We start from the raw sequence: 25,825 nt of genomic DNA, 5'->3' as shown, positions 1-25,825 counted from the left end.
GGGAAAAAAAAAAAAAAAAAAAAAAAAAGCTTTACATCGATATATCAATATCCAAGGTGTCTGGGTCCTCCATTCTTTACATATGGATAATATATAATATTCTATTTAACTTCATACAAAAATCACTTAATTAAAAATAGTAATAAGTTAAATTTTGATTAATTTAAATCAAACTAATTAATAACAATCAGAAATAATACATAAATAAAAAATGTTAAAAATGGTCAATTAAAATATTTTAATTTAGCTATAAATAATATCAGGTAATAAGAATAACTCAAAAATACATACTATAAATCAAATAGCCAATAAACTTATATTTTATAGGATTAACACATGTTACAATAAAAAGAAAATTATTTTTGTATTAGTTTTATAAAATTTTAATTATTATATGGAAACACAAATTTTACATAATACAAATTAAATCACATTTTTAAATACTTAATTAATAAATAAAATAAATAATTATGTTAACTTGTATAAATATAAATAAAGTCGAAAAAAATTATATATTAAAAATTTCTTTGTAATGCCATTTACATAATTTACACAAAACACGAATGTATAGAAAAGTAGAAACTATAAATTAGATATTTCTATTAAGCAAACATACCAAGATAAAAATCACTATAAATAATAAGAGTTTATATAAATAATTTCATCTTACAATAGTATATAAAATCTTATAATCAAGTTTAACACTTAAATAGTATTTTTGTAAAAATAAAATAATGATAGTAAATGATATGTGTTAGATGCCAAAAGATCTAGTTTATGGTAAATAAAAATCTAAGCTCTAAAAAATCTTATAAATAAATTTAAAAAAATCACAGTTTATCAAATATTAGTAAAAATATAATATATAAGAACAAATATTGCTTAAATTACTAAATTAAATATACTTATGATGAACTAAAATACAGATTAAACTTAAGTAGATTAAAAAAATTTGATCTATCTAAAAACTGTAATAAAGTATATATATATATTAATATTGCCAAAATTATTTCTACTAAGTCATTTTGAATAGACAAGAATTAAATATTTTACTAGTAAATTAATAATTCTATAAAGTGATCACTGTGGCATCTTATTATTAATTTCTAACGGTGAAAAGCATTAATTTAATTATCATGAATATAAACTTTGGGGTTTGATTTATAGCAATAATTAATAATAAATATTTTTGTCAATAATATATCTGAGAAACTAGTACACAACCAAAATTAAAATATGAGATTTTTATATTGCACAGTAGCTGAAATGTCAACAAAAGAAATTACATAACTGTCAAAATAACAACTTTCAAAATTAAAATTTTTAGTTGACAATATATTATACAAATGCCATTTGTTTTCTGGGTCTTTTTGAACATTTTTTCTGAAATTGCCTTTCAAACAATTTTTTTATCTCTGATACAATGAAGACACTTGAAGTCACTCCCAACAAGAGTAACATATCTTGAAAAAATAAAAATAGACAAATCTTAGTATACATTTATATTTTACTTATTACGATATTTAAATAGCTCACCATTTAATGTAAGTGCTTCAGTTTGAAATACTTTTTGTAGAGGAGGAAAGTAGACTACCAACATTTGACCAACTATAGAAAGTGTAACAGCAATGAGGAACATTTTATTTGAAAAAAATCCAACAGTAAAAATTGATTTTGTCTAAAAATGATTAAACAAATATGTTAACCTTATATTTTTATGCGTCTGGGAAACAATTTAAGTTAATCATATGAAAATTAAATACTTCACTGTGAAATTTACTGGTTGAGTTGGTTTTATTATTTAACTTATTATTTTTCAATAAAATAATTTTTTCTTTTAGAGCCAATTTAATTTTTCTGTAAAATGAAAGCTACTTATTTAAGAGGATCTTTATTATAAAACTATTAGGAGATCATTGTTCTTTAGACCCTAAAAATAGCTGCACTATGTCCTCACCTCCAGTCATACCTTTAAATTGTTAATAAGTTTCAAAGTACTAGTAAAAAAATTAATACCGACCAGTCATTTTCTTAATTAGATTAATTTTAATTTTATTTGCTAGTTAAATATGTATATTGCTATTTGAAAAAATAAAGTTGACACCCCATTAAGTTTTAAGGAATGGGATGGTTCTAAAAAGTCATTATTAGGTGATAAATCAAGAAATATATGTAACTAAAAGAAATCAAATTTTTTTTTTTCAATATTGTGTTTATTTTGTGAGTAATCGAGTGATTTTTAATAAACCAATTGTCCTGTATATGTATATGTAGTATAGAAATATTATTACCTGAGATCGACAACTCAATGCATTAAACATATCAAAAAATACAAAACAAGTGAAAGTCATTGTAGTATCTCTTTTTGAAATAATATTATCACTCATCTAAAACATAAAATTAATATAAAAATTATATTTATTTTTCAAAAAATGTTTAACTCACTTCTCGTTTGAAAATCCATAATGTTCCAACAATTATTATTGAAGCAGATAGAAGAACATTTACAATAAGAGATTTAGTAATCATTGGTGTCTTAACATTACGAGGACCTTGTTTTACAACATCTTTATCAACAGGTTCAACACCAAGACTGTACATTACAATAATTTAAATAAAAATAATATTACATATTATTTAATATTTCTTTATTTTATTTTGATTAAAAGATATATTTTATTTCAGGTTCAAATCAGTATTTAGGATTTCTCAAAAATGTCTATATTTGATATACAAGTGTTAAATAAGTTAATATAACCTCTCCAGATTGAGGATATATAAAATTAATTAAGAATATTTTAGTAAATTTTTTTACTTTAAAAATTATTAAAATCAAATTTTTATTATAATATTAACATTATTGATATTTTTATTAATTAATTAAGTGTCAATATTGGAATATTTTCTGTAAAATAAATATATATTTAAAGTATTAATTTAAAACAAAACTAACATTGAATATTGGAACATTAACTGGTAGAAATAGAAAATTAGTAGAAGTATTGAAGAGGAGAAAAGTTGTGTATAGGCAACTAAGTGGAAGAGAAAGAAATCAAGGGAAAAAGGTGAAGTTATAAAATAATATACTCAGGTAAGACTAATACAAAAAATGATGTAGGGATAATAATGGATGAGAAGATGAAAAGTAAATTAGAAGAAGTAGTTAGGAAAAAGACAGAATTATAGTCCTAAAATTAATTTTTAAGGAAAATGTGTTGAATATAGTAAGTGCCTACGTACCACAAGTAAGATGTGATAAAATAGACAAAGAAGTGTTTTGGAGAGAGATGGATGAGGTAATATAAGGAATACCTGGGAATGAGGATGTGGTAATAGATGAATATATGAATGAACATGTCAGTAATGAAAAGAGGAGATATGAAAAAGTACATGGAGGATATGGTTTTAATGGGAAAAATGAGACAGAAGAAAGAATGTAACTTGCCAAATTATTTTAAGTAAATTAAGATAACACTATTCTTGACTTTATGGTTAATCACCTTTAATAAATTTAAGATGTATAGGCGATTCACAATATTTTAACAAATCCAAGAACTTTTCTTATAAAAATTTGTCAAAATGTAAACTACCCTATTTATATACCCATATAATTGTAGATAAATTTATCTATATTATTATAGATAAATGTCAGTTAAATGCATTTAATTTAATCAATGAGAATTGGTTTTATTTTTGTTTCCCAAGTAAAGATTTTGAAAAGGACTAAAAGTTAACTTTTTTGGCATCAATTTGATATCTATTTGTGAATTATACACAAAAATAATGCGTTGTATAATTTTTCTAAATTTTGAATTGTTCTTTTAGTTAAAACGTAACTTATTAAAGAAATTAAACTAAGCATATTTGAAATAGAGTGAATGATAGTCATTTTATTTACCCAATACAAATAATGATAAACATTTTTTGTAATTGTGTTTGTAATCAAATATTTAAAAAATTTTTTTACCTTTGAGCAGGTGGTCCATCCATAATAATATTAATCCATAATATTTGCATTGCATTTAAAGGGTTTGGTATTCTAAGCATAGTTGCTAATGCAATCAATGATAAAGCAGCTATGCTAGTACTTAGTTGGAATCTAACAAAATTTCGAATATTAAAAAAAATTCCTTTTCCTTCTTCAATAGCCGCAACAATTGTTTGAAAGTCATCATCAACAAGTATCATATCTGATGCTTCTTTACAAACATCTGTTCCATTTTTTCCCATAGCAATTCCAATATCAGCTTTCTTTAATGCTACACTATCATTAACTCCATCTCCTGTCATTCCAACTACATTTCCATTTGATTGCAATGCCTTAATTGGAAAAATATTTTAATATTAAAATTAATTACAAGAATAAATTAACTTTAAAATTACTTTTATTATTGTTAGTTTGTGCCTTGGTGTAACTCGATAAAAAACAGATACACTGTTAACCATTGCTTTAAGCTGATGATCAGACATATTATCAATTTGCTGACCTGATAAAGTCTGGCCATGAATCATGTCTAAACCAATCATACTCCCTATTAAAATAAAAATATATTAAATTTAATACAATCAATTATCAACTTAAGTAAAAATAGTTAAAATTTAATTGTATTATTATGTCTAAAATTATGTAATTTATACGAACTAGAAAGAGAATAGAGTTGGGAATATTGATTATTAAACAAACTGTAGCACAGTAGGGTCGTTGTACAGAATGAACGTGACATAGTGGGACAAGTATAAATGATATCTGACAGTGATTAAAATCACTATCATAAGAAACACTTTAATGCAATTCTGTAGTGTTTAATTTTAAGAAATTGGTGAATTATTCCAAAAGAAGCAAAATTTACTCCTATTTTTTTTTCTACTTCGACTGCCATTTGCACATAGAAAATAGGTCGGTACAAATTTTTTTTTTTTGAACTTTTAGTACATAAAATAAGCTTTATAAATGACAAGCTAACTTACAACGCTTAAAAATTTTGATATAATTATCATTTTGTATTTAGTTGAACATATTTTTTTTTTTTAATAATTATTGCCTAATATCAAAAAATTAAAAAATTTTTTTTTTCAAAATATAAAAATAGCCAATTTTTAACTCTTTTATTACAAAAAATTTTGATGGACTGATAACAGTTTTACGATATAATATATTCATTGAGTTAAAAGCATTTTTTTTTTTTGTTAAAGCAATGCACAATCAGCAGTGGCTTTGTCACTACAGACTATATGAAAATAATTCCATATAGCCTGTGGTTATATGAATTTCATATACAATGTTACTTTCATCAGGGCTAAACACATACATTATCATTATTACACACACATCAGCTGTTCTCATATCACATTCAATAACATTCCCCCATCTCTTTTTGGTATTCTTCCTTCAAAATTAATTTCCATAACTGTTCTCACAGTTCCTAATTCCTCTCTTCTCATATCATGACCAAACCATCCAAGTCTATTTTCTCTCATCTTATCCACAATTGACGCTACTTCTTTACTTCCTCTTATATGTTCATTCCTTATCCTATCTTCTCTAGTTACTCTACTCATCCAAATAAGAATTCTCATCTCTGCTACGCTCATTCTTTGCTCTACTTTCTTATCAACCGCCCAATACTCTGAACCATACACCATAGCTGGTCTCACTGCAGTCTTATAGAACTTACATTTAAGCCACATAGGATTTCTTCTATCATATAACGCACCAGACGCTTTACTCCACTTTAACCACCCTCACTTAATCCTGTGTCTTACATCCTCGTCAATACCACCGCTCTTTTGCACAACTGATCCTAAATACTTAAAACTTTCCACCTATCCTATTACATTCACGCTTATTGTCACTGATCTCTTCATTTCAACTAGTTTGTGTTCTTCTTTGTCAAACTAGTAATTTTTATACACTGTCTTAGTTCTACTTATTTTAATTCCTTTCCTTCAAGAGCTGATTTTCACATCTCTAGTCTTTGATTAATTTCCTCCCTATTTTCTTCTATTAGTTATATAATATAGTTATTAAATATTTTTATATTATTGGTTAAATATTAAAAGACAAATGTTAATGATACCAATAGCTACAGCAGTTTCTTGAGCATCTCCAGTTACCAATTTAACTTTAATTCCACAATTAAAAAGATGTTCAATAGATTCACGAACAAATGGTTTTGGAGGATCACAAATTCCAACTAGTCCTAAGTAAACTAAATCTTGTAAAGAATGTCCTCTAGCTAAAGCAATTACTAAAAATAAAAATTGACAACAAATTATAAATAAGTATTAATACATAATAGCAGTACAATGACATACCTCTCAAACCTTTTCTACCAATTTCATAAGATTCAGCAAATATTTCTTGCTCACGCTTACTATTGAGTAAAACATTTTCATTGCCATTAGCATACTTTGTACATTGTTTCAGAACTTTTTCTAAAGCGCCTTTGACAAAATAAATTTCTTCTTTAATCTAAAAATTATACAGGATATAAATGTTATAACAATTTTTATGGTTAAAATTATTATTTTAAGGTTGTTAGTCATAATAACAAATGCTTACATCATCATATTTACTAACACATTTTACTGCCATTAATTTTTGTTCTGAACTGAATGGATATTCTTGTAATTTTATATATTTATCACTGACTCCATACATTCTATTCTAGATTTTAAAAATTTGATAACTTATTTAACTTTACATTTTACTCTTTTACATCAAAAATATTAACAATACTTTCATAGCAACTGCTAATAAAGCTCCTTCAGTAGGTTGACCTTGTAATATATCACCATTAATGACTGCATTATTACACACAACCCCAACCTTCAACAATATTACAACTTACATTAGTATTTAATCTATACTACAAAATATTTTTTATTTACTTCTAATAAATTGTATATTGATTGCTTAGTCGCCTCTGAAGATAAAGATTTTAATATATGAACTTCTCCTTGATCATTGTAACCAGTACCAGAGACCTAAAATTCCATTAAAATAATTATATTAGAGAATTAGAGTAAATTTTGGTATAAATTTGATTTACTGAGAACTCTCTATTATTCAATTTGGTTTTCTATTAATGTAGTTTCTCATGTAAAAAATTATAAGCGAAAATAAACTTTTCAAATGTTACAGCAACTTAAAGTTGACGACATAACAAAAACAACTAGGCAATTGTTTTTTTGCATTTTTTATTTAATAAATATACTGAAGTTAAAAACTGAGAACAATTTATATATTCTGTAATTTTTAGCTAAAATAAAATATACAATCATGGTTTTTCTGTTTTTTTTTAGTGAATTAACTAGTCACTGTCATTATTGAAATAATTTTTTTTATTCAAAAAATGTATATATTCTAATTATTGAAATTAAAAACTAAAAGATTTTGGTGTATGTTTCACTTTTTTTAAAAGTTATTATTTTTATTAGATGATGTCTCATAATCACCAAAACATTGATGTACATAATTTATCTAAAAGATCACACAAAGTACTTTTAAAATAAATTGGAAAATAGCATACGTATAGAGATTCCCAAGGAATCCATTTTATTTTTTGAAACATACAAAGACTTTGTAAGATCTTTTAATATCAAAAACTAATGAGTCTAGTAAAGTTAACTTGTTTTTAAGCTTTTTTTTTTTTGTTCCTATGAATAGCAACTTAATAACAACACGACTAATATATTTTTAAATACATATAAATATAAATTATAATGTAATATAAAAAATAAAACTTAGAAAAAATATTAACAGTGTAATTGATCTTATGATTTTAATATAATACTTGCATCAGCATAATATCCATCAGAAGTTATAATTGTAGTCACAGTCATTTCATTATTTGTAATAGTGCCTGTTTTATCTGAACATATTACATTAACACATCCTAAAAATAATATGTAATATTTTAATAGTTTTAAATAGAAAATATATAATTTGAAGCTTAAATTCACATGATTACATATTATTTATCGACAAATATCTAAAAATTTTAAGTTTCTGATTTTTTCAATAACATAAATAAAAAATACTTAACATTACGCTAGGATAATTTCCCTAATTAATAGATATTATAGTTTTCAAAGGTATTGCAAAGAATTAAGTTCTTATTAAATAGTATAAAATAGTCTATTTTAATTCGCTTTTCCTGAAAATTTTTTTTTGTGTGATGTCACTATTTTTGTTGATCAATATGTATAAGTATTATATAGTATCAGTCAGCATCTTTCAACCTATAATAAATTTTTCACACACCATTAATGGTATGTGGAAAACTTAAGATTATTATTAAAATTAAATTTTATGTTCTTATATAACCAAATATTTTTAATTACTTTATTGTTTTACAATTAAAGATTTATACAAAATACATATTTTTAATTTTAGGTAAAAAAAGTTATTTAGCACAGATGTGTACTCAGAATATTTTATAAAGTCACTTTATTTAAAAAAAGAATTTTTATTGAGGAGAGTATTTACCCATAACCTACTCCTTTGGATTTCCCTTAATTTGATCAAGCAGTACATGGAAAGTAGTAAAAATGTATAGATGGTAGTACTTGTATATAAAAGAACCAATGGCATACATGATTAAATAAAAATATGAGAAAACAACAATTTTTTTATATAGATTATAACTAGTTGCTAAAAAATTATAAATTGTGTCATATTTTTTTTTTTTTATTATAGTTTATTAAAATATTGTAATCAAGAAATGGTATTACTTAATTTTACTAACAACTAAAAATCTTTACCAAGTGTTTCAACTGTTGGTAATTTTTTAACAATTGCTTTTCTATTTGCCATACGCATAACACCAAGAGCTAAAGTAACAGTAACTACTATTGGTAAGCCTTCTGGTATAGCTGCTACAGCCAAACTAAAAAATAAAAATTCAATTTCAAAAATTTTCCTTATTCAAGTAACAATTAATTAAAGTTAATAAAACTTTACCTAACACCAATAGTGAACATATCTAAGATAGGCCTTTCTTGTAGCCATCCAAGTACCATAATTAGACCAATAATAAAAAATGAATACATGGATAACTGAGTACCTAATATGTCCATACTATTTTGTAAAGGGGTTTTCGGTGCTTCTTCACTCTGCATCATTTTAAAAAGTTCCCCAAATTCTGATTTTTCACCTGTATTTACTACCACACCTTTTCCATTTCCACAGCGAACTAAAGTACCCATAAATGCAATATTTTTCATTGATGTATGACTCATGGGATTTAAAATCAAATCAGTAATTTTCATACACGGTTCAGTTTCCCCAGTAAAACTACTCTCATCAACAGCTAAATCTATGGCCTAAAAATTATTTAGTTGTAATTATTTTGTAAAATTTTCAAAAAATTAGAATTGTTCCACTTATTTATTTATTTACTTACTTCAAATAGTCTTATATCTGCAGGTACCCTATCACCTGTGCTTAAGTAAACAATGTCTCCAGGCACTAAAGATTTTGCATACATTGATTCCAACTGTTGTTCTCGTAGACTAAAAATCATAAAAAGTTAGATTAAAAAATTACAATACTAATCAATGATGGGTTGAATTCATACTGTCACCTTCATGAGTTAAGTGTTCAAATGTAAAAAATAACCAAGTGAGATTACATTTATAACCACTATGTATACACTTCTACCTTACAGGTAGAGGGGAATTATTTTTTTTTAGTAAAACAATTCGTGTATATCACTTTATTTTGAAAATACGGTGAAACTAAATACACAGAGTAATCAGTTTATCATAAACTTTAAGAAAATAACTGGTTAAAAATGAGAATAACTAACTAACTGATCTTATACTAGTTTATAATACCTTATAACTAACTAAAATATCTTTTCACTAGCTTATAAAATAGAAAATTATCTAATTAAGAAAATATCTGATTGATAACAACTTTTAGACCAGTATTTTCGAAATTATTCTCATTTTTATAACGAATTGAAAGAAAGAGTTTTAGTTTCTTGTATTGTATTTATTTAACGAGTAATCAAGTGGTTTATTATAAACTGATCATTCTGTATATATATAAGTAAATAGATATAAGAAAATAATGTTACAGCTTACCACATGAGGTAAAATGTAACAAAACAAAATTGTTTTTTTTTTAACTATTTAATTATTTCTAAGAACTTATAATGTATATTATTAAAGATGACAACATTATCCATTTTTCGTAAAAAAAAAAAAAAAAAGTAAATTACTTTATGAGGTATTGCTACAAATATAAACAGTGTTACAACTTTACCAAATTTCACTTACAGATAATTGTATTAAAATCATGGTATGTAATATCATTATCATAACAATTAAATGATATATACTATAAAATTATATTAAAATAAGCAAATAATAATGTTAATTTAACTGAAATGATAATTTTATTAATAAAATAATCATCGGAAATGACCATAATTTGGTCAACATTACAAATTTCTGAATCTAGTAACTACGAACATTTATCATATATCTTTTGTTTAATAAATTTTATAGTAGTATCACAGTAAATTCAAATAATTTAAATTTAACAATTAATAAAGTTTTAGTTAAATAAACACAAATTTAAGTTACTAGTTAGTATATTTTACTTATACAAATGAGGAAACATAACTCTATACAGATATCCCACCATCTTCTTACATCTTTAAAAAATTTTGATCCAACAAATATTTTGTATTACTCTTTTTTTTATATATATAATTTTTACAGTTTGAATTATGTTAAAAGTATTTTTTTTATTATTTGTCTCTAATAACAAAAAATAAAAATACATTTTTTTAATAGTTGTACATCATAATTTATTTGCTAGTTTGATACTCATGTCACTGTAATATATTAATTAAATGAAATAATATATAAATTGATAATCTTCTTTTAAGATATTTTATTTTTAAAATTGTAGTTATAACAAAGATCGAGTTTTGTCGTAAAATTTAGTAAAATGACAACCTCTAAAAAAATGTTCAAGGTATATGTACTTATACAGCTAAATAAATGTATCAAAACATCATAAATTATTAGTGATATTATGGAAATCTGATTTATGGAGTCGAATAAAACATCAAATTTTAAAATACAATTCTGAACAAATTCACCATGACATTTGATTATACTAGTTCTATTTTCGAAATACATGGTATGCTTTATAATGTTCAAGACTTAGTTGTAAATGAAACAGTAGTAGACACATAAAAATGGGCGTAGCTTAAAAAATTTGAATATGAAGACTATTTCATCATTTTGGATAATAAACCTAAAAAGATCTTTTATACCCCACTCTTCTAAAAAATTCAATTCATTTATAGAGAGCTGTAATTATTTCTATGAGAGCTAAAGATTCCACAACCTCCATGCAAACAACGCTAATGCATATAAGTAATATATATGACCTATAGATCTCTAAAGAGTATAATAATTATCTTTTAAGATTCTTCAAAAAAAATTTCTAGTAAAAATTATTTTTAGATTATAGAACATAACTTGAAGTAGTAAAAGAAAAGAATTAAGAAAAATAAAAATGAATTTAAAACCTTGAAATTTTCTAATTAAACTCATAAAAACTAACCGTAAAAATTTGGTAAATATTTAATATTTTTAATAGTTACATCAATTAAAAAACAAAATTCTATTTAATCAAATTCAGATTAAGATATTTTGAGGCCTGGAGTCCAAAATTTAAATGAAACTCTCATAAAACTATAAGTAAGTAAAAACAACATTTTTATTAATTATTTAGCTTTTAGATAACCAAGTTTTTAGATTGATGTGATCGTAGATGATGAAGTTTGGGATAAGGGTGGCCGACTCTAGATAGTTGGAAATAAGGCCAGGAAGTAGAAGATTTAGCTTTTAAATTTCTAAATATATTTTTTTAAGATTTATTCTTTGTAGTATAATATATTATGTACATATAATAAATCTAAGGAAAAAAATAAAAAATAAGAGTTGTAAAACATTTTAAAATTGCTTAATTTTATTAAAAAAAAATTATATTTACCATCGACAAGTTGGTGGAACTAGTTTTGTTAATTCTACTAGTGACTTTTCAGACCTATATTCTTGTATAAATGCAACTGTTACCACAATTATTATGGCCTAAAATTTGAATTTTTTCATTTTATTGATCACAAATATTTTTTTAACACACAAAATTAAAAACATGTAAAATACATATGTAATAGTTTGTTACTTAAAATAATTACCAACCGTTGTAATACTGAAAGCATCATCATATTGTTTCATAAACACGCTCACTAATGCAGAAGATAATAAGAGTAGTATCAATGGATTCCTAAACTGAAAAATAATAATAACTATTTACTTTAATGTACTTTTTGTTTAAAAAAAAGTAGTGTCCTCCAACACTCTACATAATTGCACCAAGTTATAGTTATAAATAAAATTGATTTATAGTAAACTAGATCTTTTTTTGAAGACTAATGCCAAACTAAAGTAAAAATATTTTTTAAATTCTGTATAAGCTTTATAAGTAATAAAGAGTATGATATTAATAAACTTTTTCATGAATGTAGAAAAAATATTAGAACTAAATGCTTACTGAATTACTGAAAACAAAAATTCTAATTACAATAATATCAATGATAACATTTTTTTCTAGAATTACCTATTACTTAATAAAAAATATTAATAAGATATTTTTAATATAAAAAATTAAGAAAATTCCAAACCTATATATAATTTTTTAATAATAGTACTAACTTGTTCAATATACTTGATATACAATGAGTCTCCTTGATGAACAGAGAATTCGTTTAAACCCACAATTTGTCTTCTAAACTCTGATTCTTTCCAAGATAACCCAACCCTAAAACTAACTCTTAATCTAGAAATTACTTCTTCAGCACTTATAGCACTAGCTTCTTTTGTTGTTAACCACATTTTTTCATGTTCAGCTATAGCCTGCATCAATTAAATAATCAAAAATATAAATAAATGTACATATATTTATAATTTTCATCTAGATTTTAATAACTGAAGTATTAAATAAACATACATAGCTAGAATTAAACAAGTTACAATGGGATTCATTGGCTAATAATGAATGCAAAGATTCGTTGCTTAAATTTTTAACTACTTTATATTTTGAGTTCATAATAATAGAATATTGTAGTATAGACTAACGATCTTCATATTATTTGTAATAACGGTATAACTCAAAATTCAACGTGTCACAGTTAAAAAAATAAAACATTGTTTACACCAAATATATTTGAAATAAATATTAAATACAATGTAGAGTAAGTTAAATAAATAAAAAGCGAAAAATTAATATTATGTAACTTATTTTTGTGTTTAGTAAACTTCACGGTTAACTGAAAAATTAATTTTGATCATCAAATATTTATTATCAGTATTCTAACAATCACCCTCTTATTGACGATAATAGTTTATCAATTCTTCTATTGCCGACATTAAGCAATATTACCAACTATTCAAAAGAGTTGTTAGAGCTATAGGCATCAGTGTAATATCACAGACTACATGAAACAAAATAAAAAATGTATTTAATCTGTGCTGATAACATGGCAGCTTCACTTTTATGTTAAAATCATATAATAAACAAATTTTATTCAAAACAATCCAGCACGATGAGGTACCGAAACAATGTGGACGTGACATAGTTAAGACAAGCATAAATGATATCTGACAGTGATTAAAATCACTATCATAAGAAATGCTTCGATGCAAATCTGTAGATAGTGTTTAATTTTAAAAAATTCATGGAATATTCAAAAAGCATAATTAACTCTTATTTCCTTCATTGATCCTAATTAGTAGTTCCATGATTTATAAGTATAATATATGATTATATTTTATATTATTGAATATATGAAATATCTATTAAAGCAATTCAACGTAATATGAAATTGATGTTCAATAATTTAATATTGTAATTTGTACGGAGAAATTATAAAAAAAATTGTATTTCTCATAAAATTTTCTATTTAATGGTATAAATTCTTAACTTGCAAGTTAAGCTAAAATAGTATTCAAAAGTTCAACATTTTAAAATTATAAACTTTCATAAAAATCAACTTTAAATAACAAAAAAATAAGTTAAAATAAGTACGATTTGTGATCTTTTGACGTATTGTTGAAAAATCGGTCCAGTGAAAGCTGAGAAACAGTAGCAACAGACACACACACAAAAACACATCATAGTAAATTTAATACCTTCTCAGATTCGCATGGAAGGTAAAAAAACAAATTGTCCCGACGACTTATATTTTACGTGCAAGTGGCTACCATAGTTAAGAAACATGCTATTTTTGTGTTCAAATTTTATTTAAAAATACCCTACAAGGGTTTGCCATAGTAATGAGTACACGAATTTTTATGGATATCAAGAACCCTATCACTGTAGTCTCTCTTTGTGAGAAGGAACTTCTTATTCATAATAAAATATTTTACCATATGATTTTTGTGTCTGTCATTTATATTTTCAAATTTTTCAATTTGATTTCATGTCCAAAATTATATTTTTTCTATTACTTCAATAATCTTTGAGATTATTACTAATTAGAAAGCGAGTATTGACAAATAAAAAATATAATTGAAAAAATGTTTTTATCAAGTTATTAATTTATTATATGTTAAAAATAATCTGTACAATATTTCAATTCAAAAGATCATTTTAAACTTATTATTTTGATCCTTTAAAGTCTATTTTCTCTCATCTTATCTACGATTGACACTACAACTATACTCCTTCTTATATGTTTGTTCTTTTTCCTATCTTCTTTAGTTACTTCACTCATCCAACTAAGCATTCTCATCTCTGCTACACTCATTCTCTGCTCTACTTTCTTGTCCACCGCTCTTTTGCACAACTGATCCTTAATACTTAAAACTTTCCACCTCGCCTATCACGTCCTCGCTTATTGTCACTGAACTCCTCATTTCACCTACCTATGGTTTTACTGATATTGATGTCTTTTATCGCATAAATAGGACTAAGTATTGGTTATTCACTTATCTAATACCTTTTCTCAAAATTTCATACTATGACTTTAAGCCACTATTCCACAAGATATCCTCTAACATCTTTTTTGAATACTCCTCATTCAGTAATTTTTCAAAATACTCTTTCTACCTTTTTTCACATTATCATTACTCTCTAATACACTGTTATCAACACTTTTTAAACTCCTTACATAGTGATAATCTTTAGACCTTTTTTCTCTCACTTTTGCAAGTTTATAGATTTCTTTCTTGCCTTCCTTTGTTCTATACTCCACCCAATCTTCTCACCTTTTACTCTTCTGCCAAACTTTGAATTGTTTTTTCTTACTTCCTATGATTTTTTGAATGTCTTTATCTCACCACCAGGTTTCCTTGTTTTCTGGCATTCTACTCCTACTCTCACCAACAATCTCTTTTGGCAGTATTCTTTACACAGCTAGTAAATCTATTCCACACATCATTTATGTCTCCCTCGAAATTTTACACTGTTCTCTCATTTACATATTCATATCTCTACCTATCACCGCATCCTCATTGCCAGGCACTCCTTGCATCACCTCATATCTAAGTATGATACAATTACATAAATGAATAAAAAATTGATATTGTGAATTTATATATAAATCTTTACTACCTTAATTAAATTAATTATTTAATAAATTTATTTAAACTATTTTAATATGGAGAACTACAGTAACGAACCGATAACTTTGATGATATTTTGTGTAACTTAAATGTTTTTTTGTTTAAATATTTTGGAATTCTCTAGATATTAAACATTATTAATATGTTGATTACATTATGTCATTGTTCTAATTTTATTAAATAAAATTTAATTTATAAGATAAATTTAATATATTATAACCGTATTTATATATTATTGCCTACTCCTTGATATGATTGGTAATACCTGTCTAGCATACATTTGCCAATAATCGATTCATCACAAAATTTAAAACTAATTAATAAACGTATGTAAGAGAAAAATATCATAGAAATTGTTATCTAAAAAAGTTGTAAATCACAACATTTTTAAGAGGCCGTTATAATAAAAATGGAAAAAATGTTTTGAAGAAAAAAAGTTATTATATTACCACTAGTCATCATATTTTAAGTAATATGTAATATTACTTAATATTATATTGTGATTACCAATGTTTGTAATTAATACTAACCTGTTTATATTTTTTTTTTTCAGTTTTCTTAGCCAAATCACCATTTTTATCCTGAAACAAAAAATTTCTACGATAAATTCAGCATTTATACCAAATTTGTGAATGATCTGGTGTGTTATTTTATTTTTGAACGGTCAAAACATAAAAAATGCCACTTTATACTTAATATTGTCCAATGAAAAGGTTATTAAACATTTGACTACATTATTTTTAGTTTTGTAAATAGTAGTCATTCTAGGTAAGCGGTCTGCCTAGTTTAGTTTGTAACGCGTCTTGCCTCAGTGTGTAGGTACCGAGATGGTTCGATTCCTTTGCACTGAGCTATCCATCCTTTTTGGTACAAGCAATAGTTTTTTTAAATACAATTACATTTAAACAATTTAATTTAATAATATTTTTGAAAAAAACCTGTAACTTACAGGCGTACAAAATAGGGTAAGCGACTGCCACCCCAAATTACGTCTCCTTACAATCATTTTTTTATGATTATATTATAATATTTTATTCAAAATATTATAATACTAAATTTTATAAATTTTTAATCAGTCAATTTTGCCGGAAAATATACTAAAAGTATATATCAAAAAAATATAATTTTTAAAAACTTAATACGTATATACATGTGTACAGTCGATACTCAATATAATGAAGACCAGACATATTTGAAACCAGTAAAGATTTAAATCTAAAAATTATTAAAATTACTATCAAAGAAACGCTTTGATATATACGTGTATGAAAATAGTTTTGGCAGAAGAATTATATTATAACTAGAAAGGAGTCCGAGTTTCCTTATTACAGTTTATTATTATGTATTACAGTGCACTACAGTTTAAGAAATAATACAAAAATTTCCTACGTCAGTATGATATTTTTAATATATATTAAAGTAGTGTAGTTAATTATTTCTATATTTATAATGAGACAAGCTCAGCTGTACAATAGTTAAACATAATTTATAGTATTTACAACATAATTTGAATAATATATACACAAGAGAAACTAACTAATTTAAATTAAAAAACAAGTGTGGTGTCAGCATTAATAGTACGCATCAACTGAATAATAGGATAATTAAGTAGCTGGGACGAAGAACAATAAGGAATAAAAATAAGAGCAAATGATTGATTCACTCTAAGTGGAACTTTAAAATGTATAAGAGATAAAAGTTCAGGAGGGTCTATGTTACCACATATATGCTTAGAAAAAAAGCTTAAGTTATTCACGAATAACTCTATGGACAAATATATGTATACGATCAGATAAGTTTGTGACGTCTAATGCTAAAAGGATGAGAGTATAATTATGAGGAGACATTGGCGTACATATATATGAAATACTTTGGAGGGAGGCTAAATTACTTTTTCCCCCAACCAACTTAATTTTTAAATACAATTTTTTTTTTATTTTAGGGAATCATGGCAACTTTTGAGGAGGCTAAGCCCCTTTAGCTATTTAAGTTTATACGAGGAAGACAGGAATGTTAAGAATAATAGAGCAAAGACAAAGAAATTTTCTTTAAACTCTTTCTCAAATAGAACTAACATCTTAGTATACCAAAGAACATTATTATATTCTAAGATGGAGCGGATGAAAACAGAATGAAGGGATTTCAATGGTTTTAATGGGTAATTATAACATAAAGTATCGAAAATTTGTGTACAAATATAAAATATTACTAACATTTTATCTCACATTATATGCGTTAAAAACTTCCAGCGCATGTATGTAAACATTCGGAAATTTTTTTTTTACGTGTGCAAAGTAAAAACAATATATTTTATGGTACAAAAAAGGCTGTTTATGTTTTCCGTGTTTTAACTTTGACGACCGATTACACTTTAAAGACAAGTGGTCGGAACAAATTTGTTTTTTACCTTAAAATAAGTTATATAATTTATAATTTCATGTATATTATAAGATATCAATATTTTCATAACATCAAAAATGTAAATAAAACAAACAATTTTGTTTTATTTAAATTACTAAATTTTTTCTATAATTTAAAACCTATTTTTATTATTATGAAAACTTACTAAATAAAAATGAATGGCGATAGCAACTAATTTACTTATTGGAGAGTATTAGAGTTGGATAATTTTTAGGTTAATTTAGGTCGTTAATTTATGGGTCGCATTTGTAGGCCTACCCAATGTAAAGTTTAACGAAAGTTTCAGAACAGTTCATATAGTGTAAAAGAAGAAAAAAAGTTAGATAGTTCACAAAATATTGAGAGTTAGATTTGATATAAGGTCATTTGAAATTTTAGATTTTAATGAAAGAATAGTTGTCAACATTTGTAAAGCAAAACTAGATTATTATCCAAGTAAATAAACAAACGTGGAGTATAGAAACGCTCTCTTGCGTTTTACTTGAACGTAATAATGTATAGAAGAGATTTTGAAGGATATTTTAATATATTATCATGTAGTCAGAGACGTATTTATGGTACAGTGGAATATGTTCCTAAGGCGTAAAAATTTCTGAGGGTGTTTCTACTATATGACTTTACGAAAAAAGTTTAATGGGACATTTTGAACTCGTTGCAGGGTTTGAATAACTAAAGACATAGATATATGTATAAATATTCTAAATAATACAACAATCCATGAAATCTTTAACACAATGTAGGAAAATAGTTAGAGTGATTAATGTATATATAATTTATAAAAGAATTATTACACTTTTTCTATATATTTATTCATAAATCTTATGTGATTCCGACCAGTTCTCATTGAAATTAACAGATAGAATGATCAAAGCTTGTTACATTATATATGTTTAACGTCCTATATTAAAAGATATTGCATTTACCAGGAAAGAAATACCTACATAGCCTAACACAACAGAATCGATTCTATGCTCTAGAACACAGCTCATTTAGGAATTTATTATAGGATCCAGATAATTTTTATAATGTAAATAAGGGAGAGCTTCTACCCTCCCCTACCATGTTATAGAATAGTTGTCTAGTTGGGTTATGTAAAAAAAGGGATTCCAATGATCGCCAACTTTTTCTAATTTCTTAATTTAAGGGTCTCCAAATAAGATATATAATAAAATTAAAACTGTATTATATATAATAAAACCTTAATATATCTTATGATAGTTTTGTGTTAGAAATAATAGTTATGTATTGTATGTTTTTTATGCATTACACATGTGTTTTTTTTAGCGAAAAAAGATGTTCGATAAAATAATTAGTTAAACAATTGCCCTGTGTTTTTAAAAGCAATGACATTCTACTTTTTTATTGTTTTAAAACAACAATGTCTGTCATGTAAATAGAATGCTAAACACGTTAATGAACCATTAAATTATGCTCAATTTATTACACCATTCAATAAGTCCATGAATGTACAATGATTTAGAGATATTTTTTATGATTTCTTTGCTATTTTCTATGACATCTAACAACTATTATTTGAAAAACTCAGTAGAATTCCTCTGAATGTTACTTAGAAAAAAATATTATTTTCATACTAGAAAACAAGACATTGTTTTAGTTTTTAAATAGATTCGTATTTTATACTAGTCAGCATAAGATAACTTTTCTTCAATGTTAAAGAATAAATAAGTAGCGTGAGTTAAGAACTAACGTGATTATATACACTAGATATATGAATCATTGTAAAAAATGATCCAAAAAATCTCAAATGGAAGTATGATATATTTAAATGCACGTTAGTTTTACATACAAGTAGTACAATTTTAACATTAGAGTATCAAAATTCTTAAAGAAATACAACGTTTACGTCACTATGTCCATTAAGAGTGTTATTTTAAAAATTAAATAAATTTGTTCTGCTAAAATATAATTTTCAAACTTAACAATTAATTCAAATTTTTTTTTTTTTTATAGAAAACTTTTTAAAACTTTTTAGTATATTCTATAGAGCATAAGTAAAATAGAAGTGCTTTAGTAACCTACTAATAAGCACCGATACTTCCAAAACGCTTTGTATTCAAAAATAGAGTAAAATTTTATATTATTGTACATAGTAAATTTTATTGCTTAGTTATACCATTAATTATTTGATATTGAGCATAGCAAAAATAATATTTTTGTTTACATCATGTAGTTTTCTTATTTGCTTAAGACAGATAAATACGCTTCACATTAGTCAGATTTATAAATATCCAAATGCGCTTCATATTTTCACAAAATTCATATAAAAGCTGGTTAAACTTTAACTATTTTAGCTTCGATGCGAAGCTAAAATATATTGGTTTTACTATGATGTGTTTTTTTTTTTGTGTCTGTTACCACTTTTTCTCAGCTCTTACCGAACCGATTTCTTTCAACGATACGTCAAAAGATCACAAATCGTATCTAGTCGAAAACATTACCCTCAAAAATTGAAAAAATTTCCCTCGTTTCCTGCAAATAGGGGAAATCTCCAAAAAAAATTATAAATTTAAAAATCGCTAATTTTCGAAATTTTTTCAATTTACTTTTACTTCAAATTGCCATAACTTTTTTAAAAATAACCAAATCAATATAATTTTTTTTTTATAGATGCATGCTGTCTTTTCTTACCATTTGATGTAATTTTTTTATAAATTTGACCCTTTACCTGCCCACATGGAGAGATTCAAAATGACAACTTTTTCACAAAAAAATTACTTTTTCAACTTAAATTTTGAAAGTGTTCCGGAAATACTAACACTTTTATATATATCTTAAATTAAACCTTATGTAATATACACATTTTAATATTACAAAAAAAAATTTCGTACTTTATTTTGTCTTCATAGTGAAAATAGCTAACTTATTCAAAAATATGCTATTTTTGTGTTAAAATTCTTGGTTGGGTTGGGTTATGAAAGTTTAAACCTGCCCGCTTAGGAAAATCAAAAAAACAATTTTTGCACACAAGTTAAGCTTTTTCAATTTTTGAAATTATTACGGAAATATTGACACTTTTATTTTATCTTAAATTAGAGTTTATATTATTATTTAGAATAAAGTTCATAAGACATAAAAAGTTTAACTTATTTAAAATTTTTTGCTTTTTTAAAGTCAAAAAAGTAACTTTAAAATTTGAATTAGCTTAAATTATAGTCTTCAGCGAAAGCGACGAACAGTTGACGAATCAATAACACTTTTGTCTTTCACGGTTAGGTACCAGGATCAAATCTACCTGTGGCAATTAATATTTTGCATTTTTTTTAAGTTAAAAAATTTTGAAATAATTTAATTTTTATCTCATTTAGATACATTAACTTCAATAAATATTAAGGATCTCATCACTGTAGTCTCTCTCTCCTCATGAGATTTTCAAGAAATTTTTTAATCATGATAATATTATTGTTTATTTTGTGGCTGCGATTTATTTTTCCAACCCTCAATTAACTTACTTTTTCCAACGAAATGTTAAATAATTACAATTCATATTTAGTAGAAGATATTATCCTCAAAAATTAAAAAAAAATCCCTTAATCAAATAAAAATTACCTTAAACAGTTTTATCCATACAATCAATTAAAATGATTCATTTCTAATATTTTTAATGTATTTATTGTCGAATAAGATTTGATATGATAAACTATTCAACTGCAAAAGTAAATCATTTTAGTTTGTAATTTATTAATTTTTTAACTATTTGTGTGTGTTACTAACAGTCTATAATATTCCAAATTTTTTGGGAACATATTACTATAAAAAACACCAGCACAGGGGGGTCGCGGCAGAGTGGTGACGTAGCATAGTTAGATCAAGTATAATGATATCTGAGAGTGATTAAAATTACTATCATAAAAAACGCTTTGATGCAAATCTTTAGATAGTGTTTAATTTTAAAAAATTGGTGGACTATTCCAAAAGCTACATGATCTGCTAGTTCATTATTAATATCCTAATTAAGATAAAGTATGTAGAATGAAAAAGGGATTATTAAAAAATATTATTTCTCATAAAAAAATAATGTTGATCCATACACTTTTCAATATGTCATAGCATTATAAAGTTAAAAATGTAAAATACAAAATCGAAAATTTTCACACAAAAATAGCATTGGGTAGCCATTTTCACCCTGAAGATAAAATAAAATCCGAAATTTTTTTGCATAATAAAGAACATTGCATTAGCTTCAATTTAAGATATATATAAAAGTGTCAGAACTTCCGGAACATTTTCAAAATTTAAGTTGAAAAAGTAAATTTTTTGTGAAAAAGTTGTCATTTTAAATCCCCCCCTGTGGGCAAGTAAAGGGTCAAATTTATAAAAAAATTACATCAAATGGTAAGAAAAGACAGCATGCATCTATAAAAAAAAATTATATTGATTCGGTTATTTTTAAAAAAGTTATAGCAATTTTAAGTAAAAAAATTGAAAAAATTTTGAAAATTATCAATTTTTAAATTTGTAATTCTTTTGGAGGTTTCCCCCATTTACGGGGAACGAGGGGATTTTTTTCAATTTTTGAGGGTAATGTCTTCGACTAGATACGATTTGTGATCTTTTGACGTATTGTTGAAAAAAATCGGTTCGGTGATAGCTGAGAAAATGTGGTAATAGACACAAAAAAAAATAAAAAAAAATAAACAACACATCTTAGTAAAACCAATACCTTCTCAGCTTCGCATCGAAGCTAAAATGTAAAATACAAAATTGAAAATTTTCACACAAAAATAGCATTGGGTTGCCATTTTCACCCTGAAGATAAAATAAAGTCCGAAATTTTTTTTTTTTATGATAAAGTATATTACATTAGCTTTAATTTAAGATATATATAAAAGTGTCAGAACTTCCGGAACATTTTCAAAATTTAAGTTGAAAAAGTAAATTTTTTGTGAAAAAGTTGTCATTTTAAATCCCCCCCTGTGGGCAAGTAAAGGGTCAAATTTATAAAAAAATTACATCAAATGGTAAGAAAAGACAGCATGCATCTATAAAAAAAAATTATATTGATTCGGTTATTTTTAAAAAAGTTATAGCAATTTTAAGTAAAAAAATTGAAAAAATTTTGAAAATTATCAATTTTTAAATTTGTAATTCTTTTGGAGGTTTCCCCCATTTACGGGGAACGAGGGGATTTTTTTCAATTTTTGAGGGTAATGTCTTCGACTAGATACGATTTGTGATCTTTTGACGTATTGTTGAAAAAAATCGGTTCGGTGATAGCTGAGAAAAAGTGGTAATAGACACAAAAAAAAAATTAAAAAAAAAATAAACAACACATCTTAGTAAAACCAATACCTTCTCAGCTTCGCATCGAAGCTAATAGTCAATCATTTCAAAAATAAATTTTGTTTTCGGCTTTAAATTAATCTTGTGACGCCTCTTAATTACACTTCTTGCTTAAATTTTAACATATTTTTTGGAAACTATTATTTTTCAGTTAAATAAAAAGTTAATACACTTGAATAAACAGTTTTGAGTATATTTAGACATTAAATCACGAAGAATAAATACTGTGGCCCTTATCATTGTAATTTAATACTAAATGTAGAAATTATATCTTTTCATTGATTTTACCCCATAACATGTCAGACAGAATATACAATGAATAATCATATATTATTTTCCAATAATAAATTTAATTCTAAAGTACATGACAGAATACTAAGTCTATTTAAATCATATTACATTTTTTATTTGAAATTGTTCATATGAGAACTAGTTTAAAAACATGGTTGAAATTAAAATATGCTTAGTGATGAGTAGAAACATATTTTATACTTTTAACTCTACACACATTTTTAGTTTTAAAAGCGTATAATACAAATTGTTATTAATTATGTCCATCTTACAAAAAATATTGAATTTATTTCAGTAGAAATTTATATTATAACTTTTCGTCTTTTGTCTCATAAACCGCTTCTGTTATACATGATATGTAGTAGCTGGAGTCACACTCACGAGTTAACATTATGAAATTTTCAAAAAAATATAAAAGCTATATAAGATTATACCAAACGAAAGAATAATGTTTTTAAGAAGTTTTTTAATATATATCAATAACATTTCTTTTTTTTAAATAGTAAGCTTATTTTTCAGCGTTTTATCGAATATTTCGAGATAGTCACTTATGAGTTTTAATTTTAGCCAACTTATTAATAAATCTTGCTAGTAAATGTTATTATAACTGACTTACTGGACTCTTAACGGACGTTTGAATTGTGGGCTGCTCGTCTTCAACTGGTAACACTTCACAACAATGATTAATGTCTGAAATCACTAGGTTGTTAGATTCGGCATTTTTTGTTTTAACCATATCCACAGATACGTTGTTTTCATCAGTTTCTGATAGAACGTCACTCGTCTGCGGGTCTTTTTCAGGCTTAGTTTCAATATCGTTATCCATTTTTTACACTTAAAAATATTTTTTAAATAAAATCCTTTGGCTTCAATATTAACTTTGAATAAAAGAAACAACAACAATTGTCTCACCGTGTTGACACTCACAGCTACACTGCTCGCGATAGGCGATATGTAGTATCACTGGTTCAAAGTACGCAAATTATCTTTTACACGTAAATTGGAATAGCAAACATGCTCTAAGACCACATGTACGCTATTGATGTTTTAAGAATTTTACAAATAGTTTTAGGACACTTTTCTTGAATTATGATCAACGGTTAAAGGTTGTCATCTACAAAACTATTATTATTATTAAACCAATGAGCACTTCATGAGTTATCGTCCAGGTGATAAAATATTATGGTCACAAAACAAAAGGTACATCGTAATAATGAATTAAGTCAACAAAGATAAAAATTCATTAGGTATATGCTTACATATAAAGTAAATTAATTAATTAGAAAAATTAATGGAATTTCTTTTTATTAGTTTTATATTAGAAGTTAAATTTAATATTAGCAAACAAAAAAAAATTGAATCGTTTTCGCTAATAAAATCAATTTTCAACAATTTCAAAATTTATGTTGTTTAAATTAAATTTTTATGATTATGTTTTTAATAAAACCAATTAGAAAGCAAGAAGTCGCTTTTTAAAAAAAGTGATAAATTTAAGAGATATTCACGAGCTTAGGGTGAAATAATATTGCACTCATACGTAGGTATGAACTTTGAAACATTAAACTTCAAAACGTTCATTTAAATAAATTGTTTTAATTGTAAGGATTTTAGCCAGGTGAAAGTTTTTCCCGTCACTTTATATAATTTGAAAATCATTAGTTAAAAAAAAATGTATTTACAAAATAAAGTCTTCAAAATAATTAGAGTTGTCAACCAGTTCTTTAAAATATAAAATTCTAAATGAAATAAAAGTTAACTGGGTGACGTTTAAATAAAATAAAATGTATCTACCGTTTATTAATAAAGTTATTTCGGATGATTAATTATAATGATATTAAATATGTATGAATTAGGTAAGTTAGAGAATGAAAACTATAAAAAATAAAGAGTACATGATAAATAAAGTAAATATTTTTTATAATAATATTATAATTCGTAAACAAATTAATTGAACTATGCACGATGATTAAAAATACTAAATATATTGTAATAATATACGACTTTTAATAGTACAATCAAAAATGTTTCGTGAAAGTTATGACAATACTACGTATCTGTTATTTTTAAAATTATTCAGGACAATATTTTGAATAATTTACAAAACCATTCATGGTTATGGTAACTATGAGAAACAGTGATAGGTTGAATGTGCCATATT

The 25,825-nt window shown here is 24.9% G+C and overlaps 1 protein-coding gene across 3 annotated transcripts; it reads right to left on the bottom strand.

Moving 5' to 3' along the window:
• Positions 1–1,320: 1,320 nt before the first annotated feature.
• Positions 1,321–24,723, bottom strand: LOC126895709 (calcium-transporting ATPase type 2C member 1). Of its 3 annotated transcripts, XM_050667896.1 has the most exons (21): positions 24,580–24,723; positions 24,284–24,501; positions 16,185–16,235; positions 12,745–12,945; positions 12,232–12,321; positions 12,023–12,120; positions 9,408–9,516; positions 8,966–9,327; positions 8,767–8,891; positions 7,801–7,898; positions 6,892–6,987; positions 6,740–6,829; positions 6,563–6,667; positions 6,316–6,472; positions 6,078–6,248; positions 4,384–4,532; positions 3,968–4,320; positions 2,446–2,593; positions 2,292–2,387; positions 1,537–1,678; positions 1,321–1,463 (listed from the first exon to the last, which is right to left on the bottom strand). In XM_050667896.1, exons 2-21 carry the CDS (start codon positions 24,491–24,493, stop codon positions 1,339–1,341), a joined length of 2,976 nt encoding a protein of 991 aa, XP_050523853.1. In that variant the 5' UTR covers positions 24,494–24,501; positions 24,580–24,723; the 3' UTR covers positions 1,321–1,338. The 3 variants fall into 3 exon arrangements, with proteins under 3 accessions (XP_050523853.1, XP_050523855.1, XP_050523854.1); XM_050667898.1 differs by lacking the exons at positions 16,185–16,235; positions 24,284–24,501; positions 24,580–24,723 and adding an exon at positions 13,413–13,635; XM_050667897.1 differs by lacking the exons at positions 16,185–16,235; positions 24,284–24,501; positions 24,580–24,723 and adding an exon at positions 13,040–13,360.
• Between the last annotated feature and the right edge of the window lie 1,102 nt (positions 24,724–25,825).

The sequence above is a fragment of the Daktulosphaira vitifoliae genome, unplaced genomic scaffold, assembly GCF_025091365.1.
Source record: "Daktulosphaira vitifoliae isolate Bord-2020 unplaced genomic scaffold, ASM2509136v1 Scaffold_1, whole genome shotgun sequence".
NCBI lineage: Eukaryota > Metazoa > Arthropoda > Insecta > Hemiptera > Phylloxeridae > Daktulosphaira > Daktulosphaira vitifoliae.
This window is presented reverse-complemented; position numbering and strand designations above follow the sequence as displayed.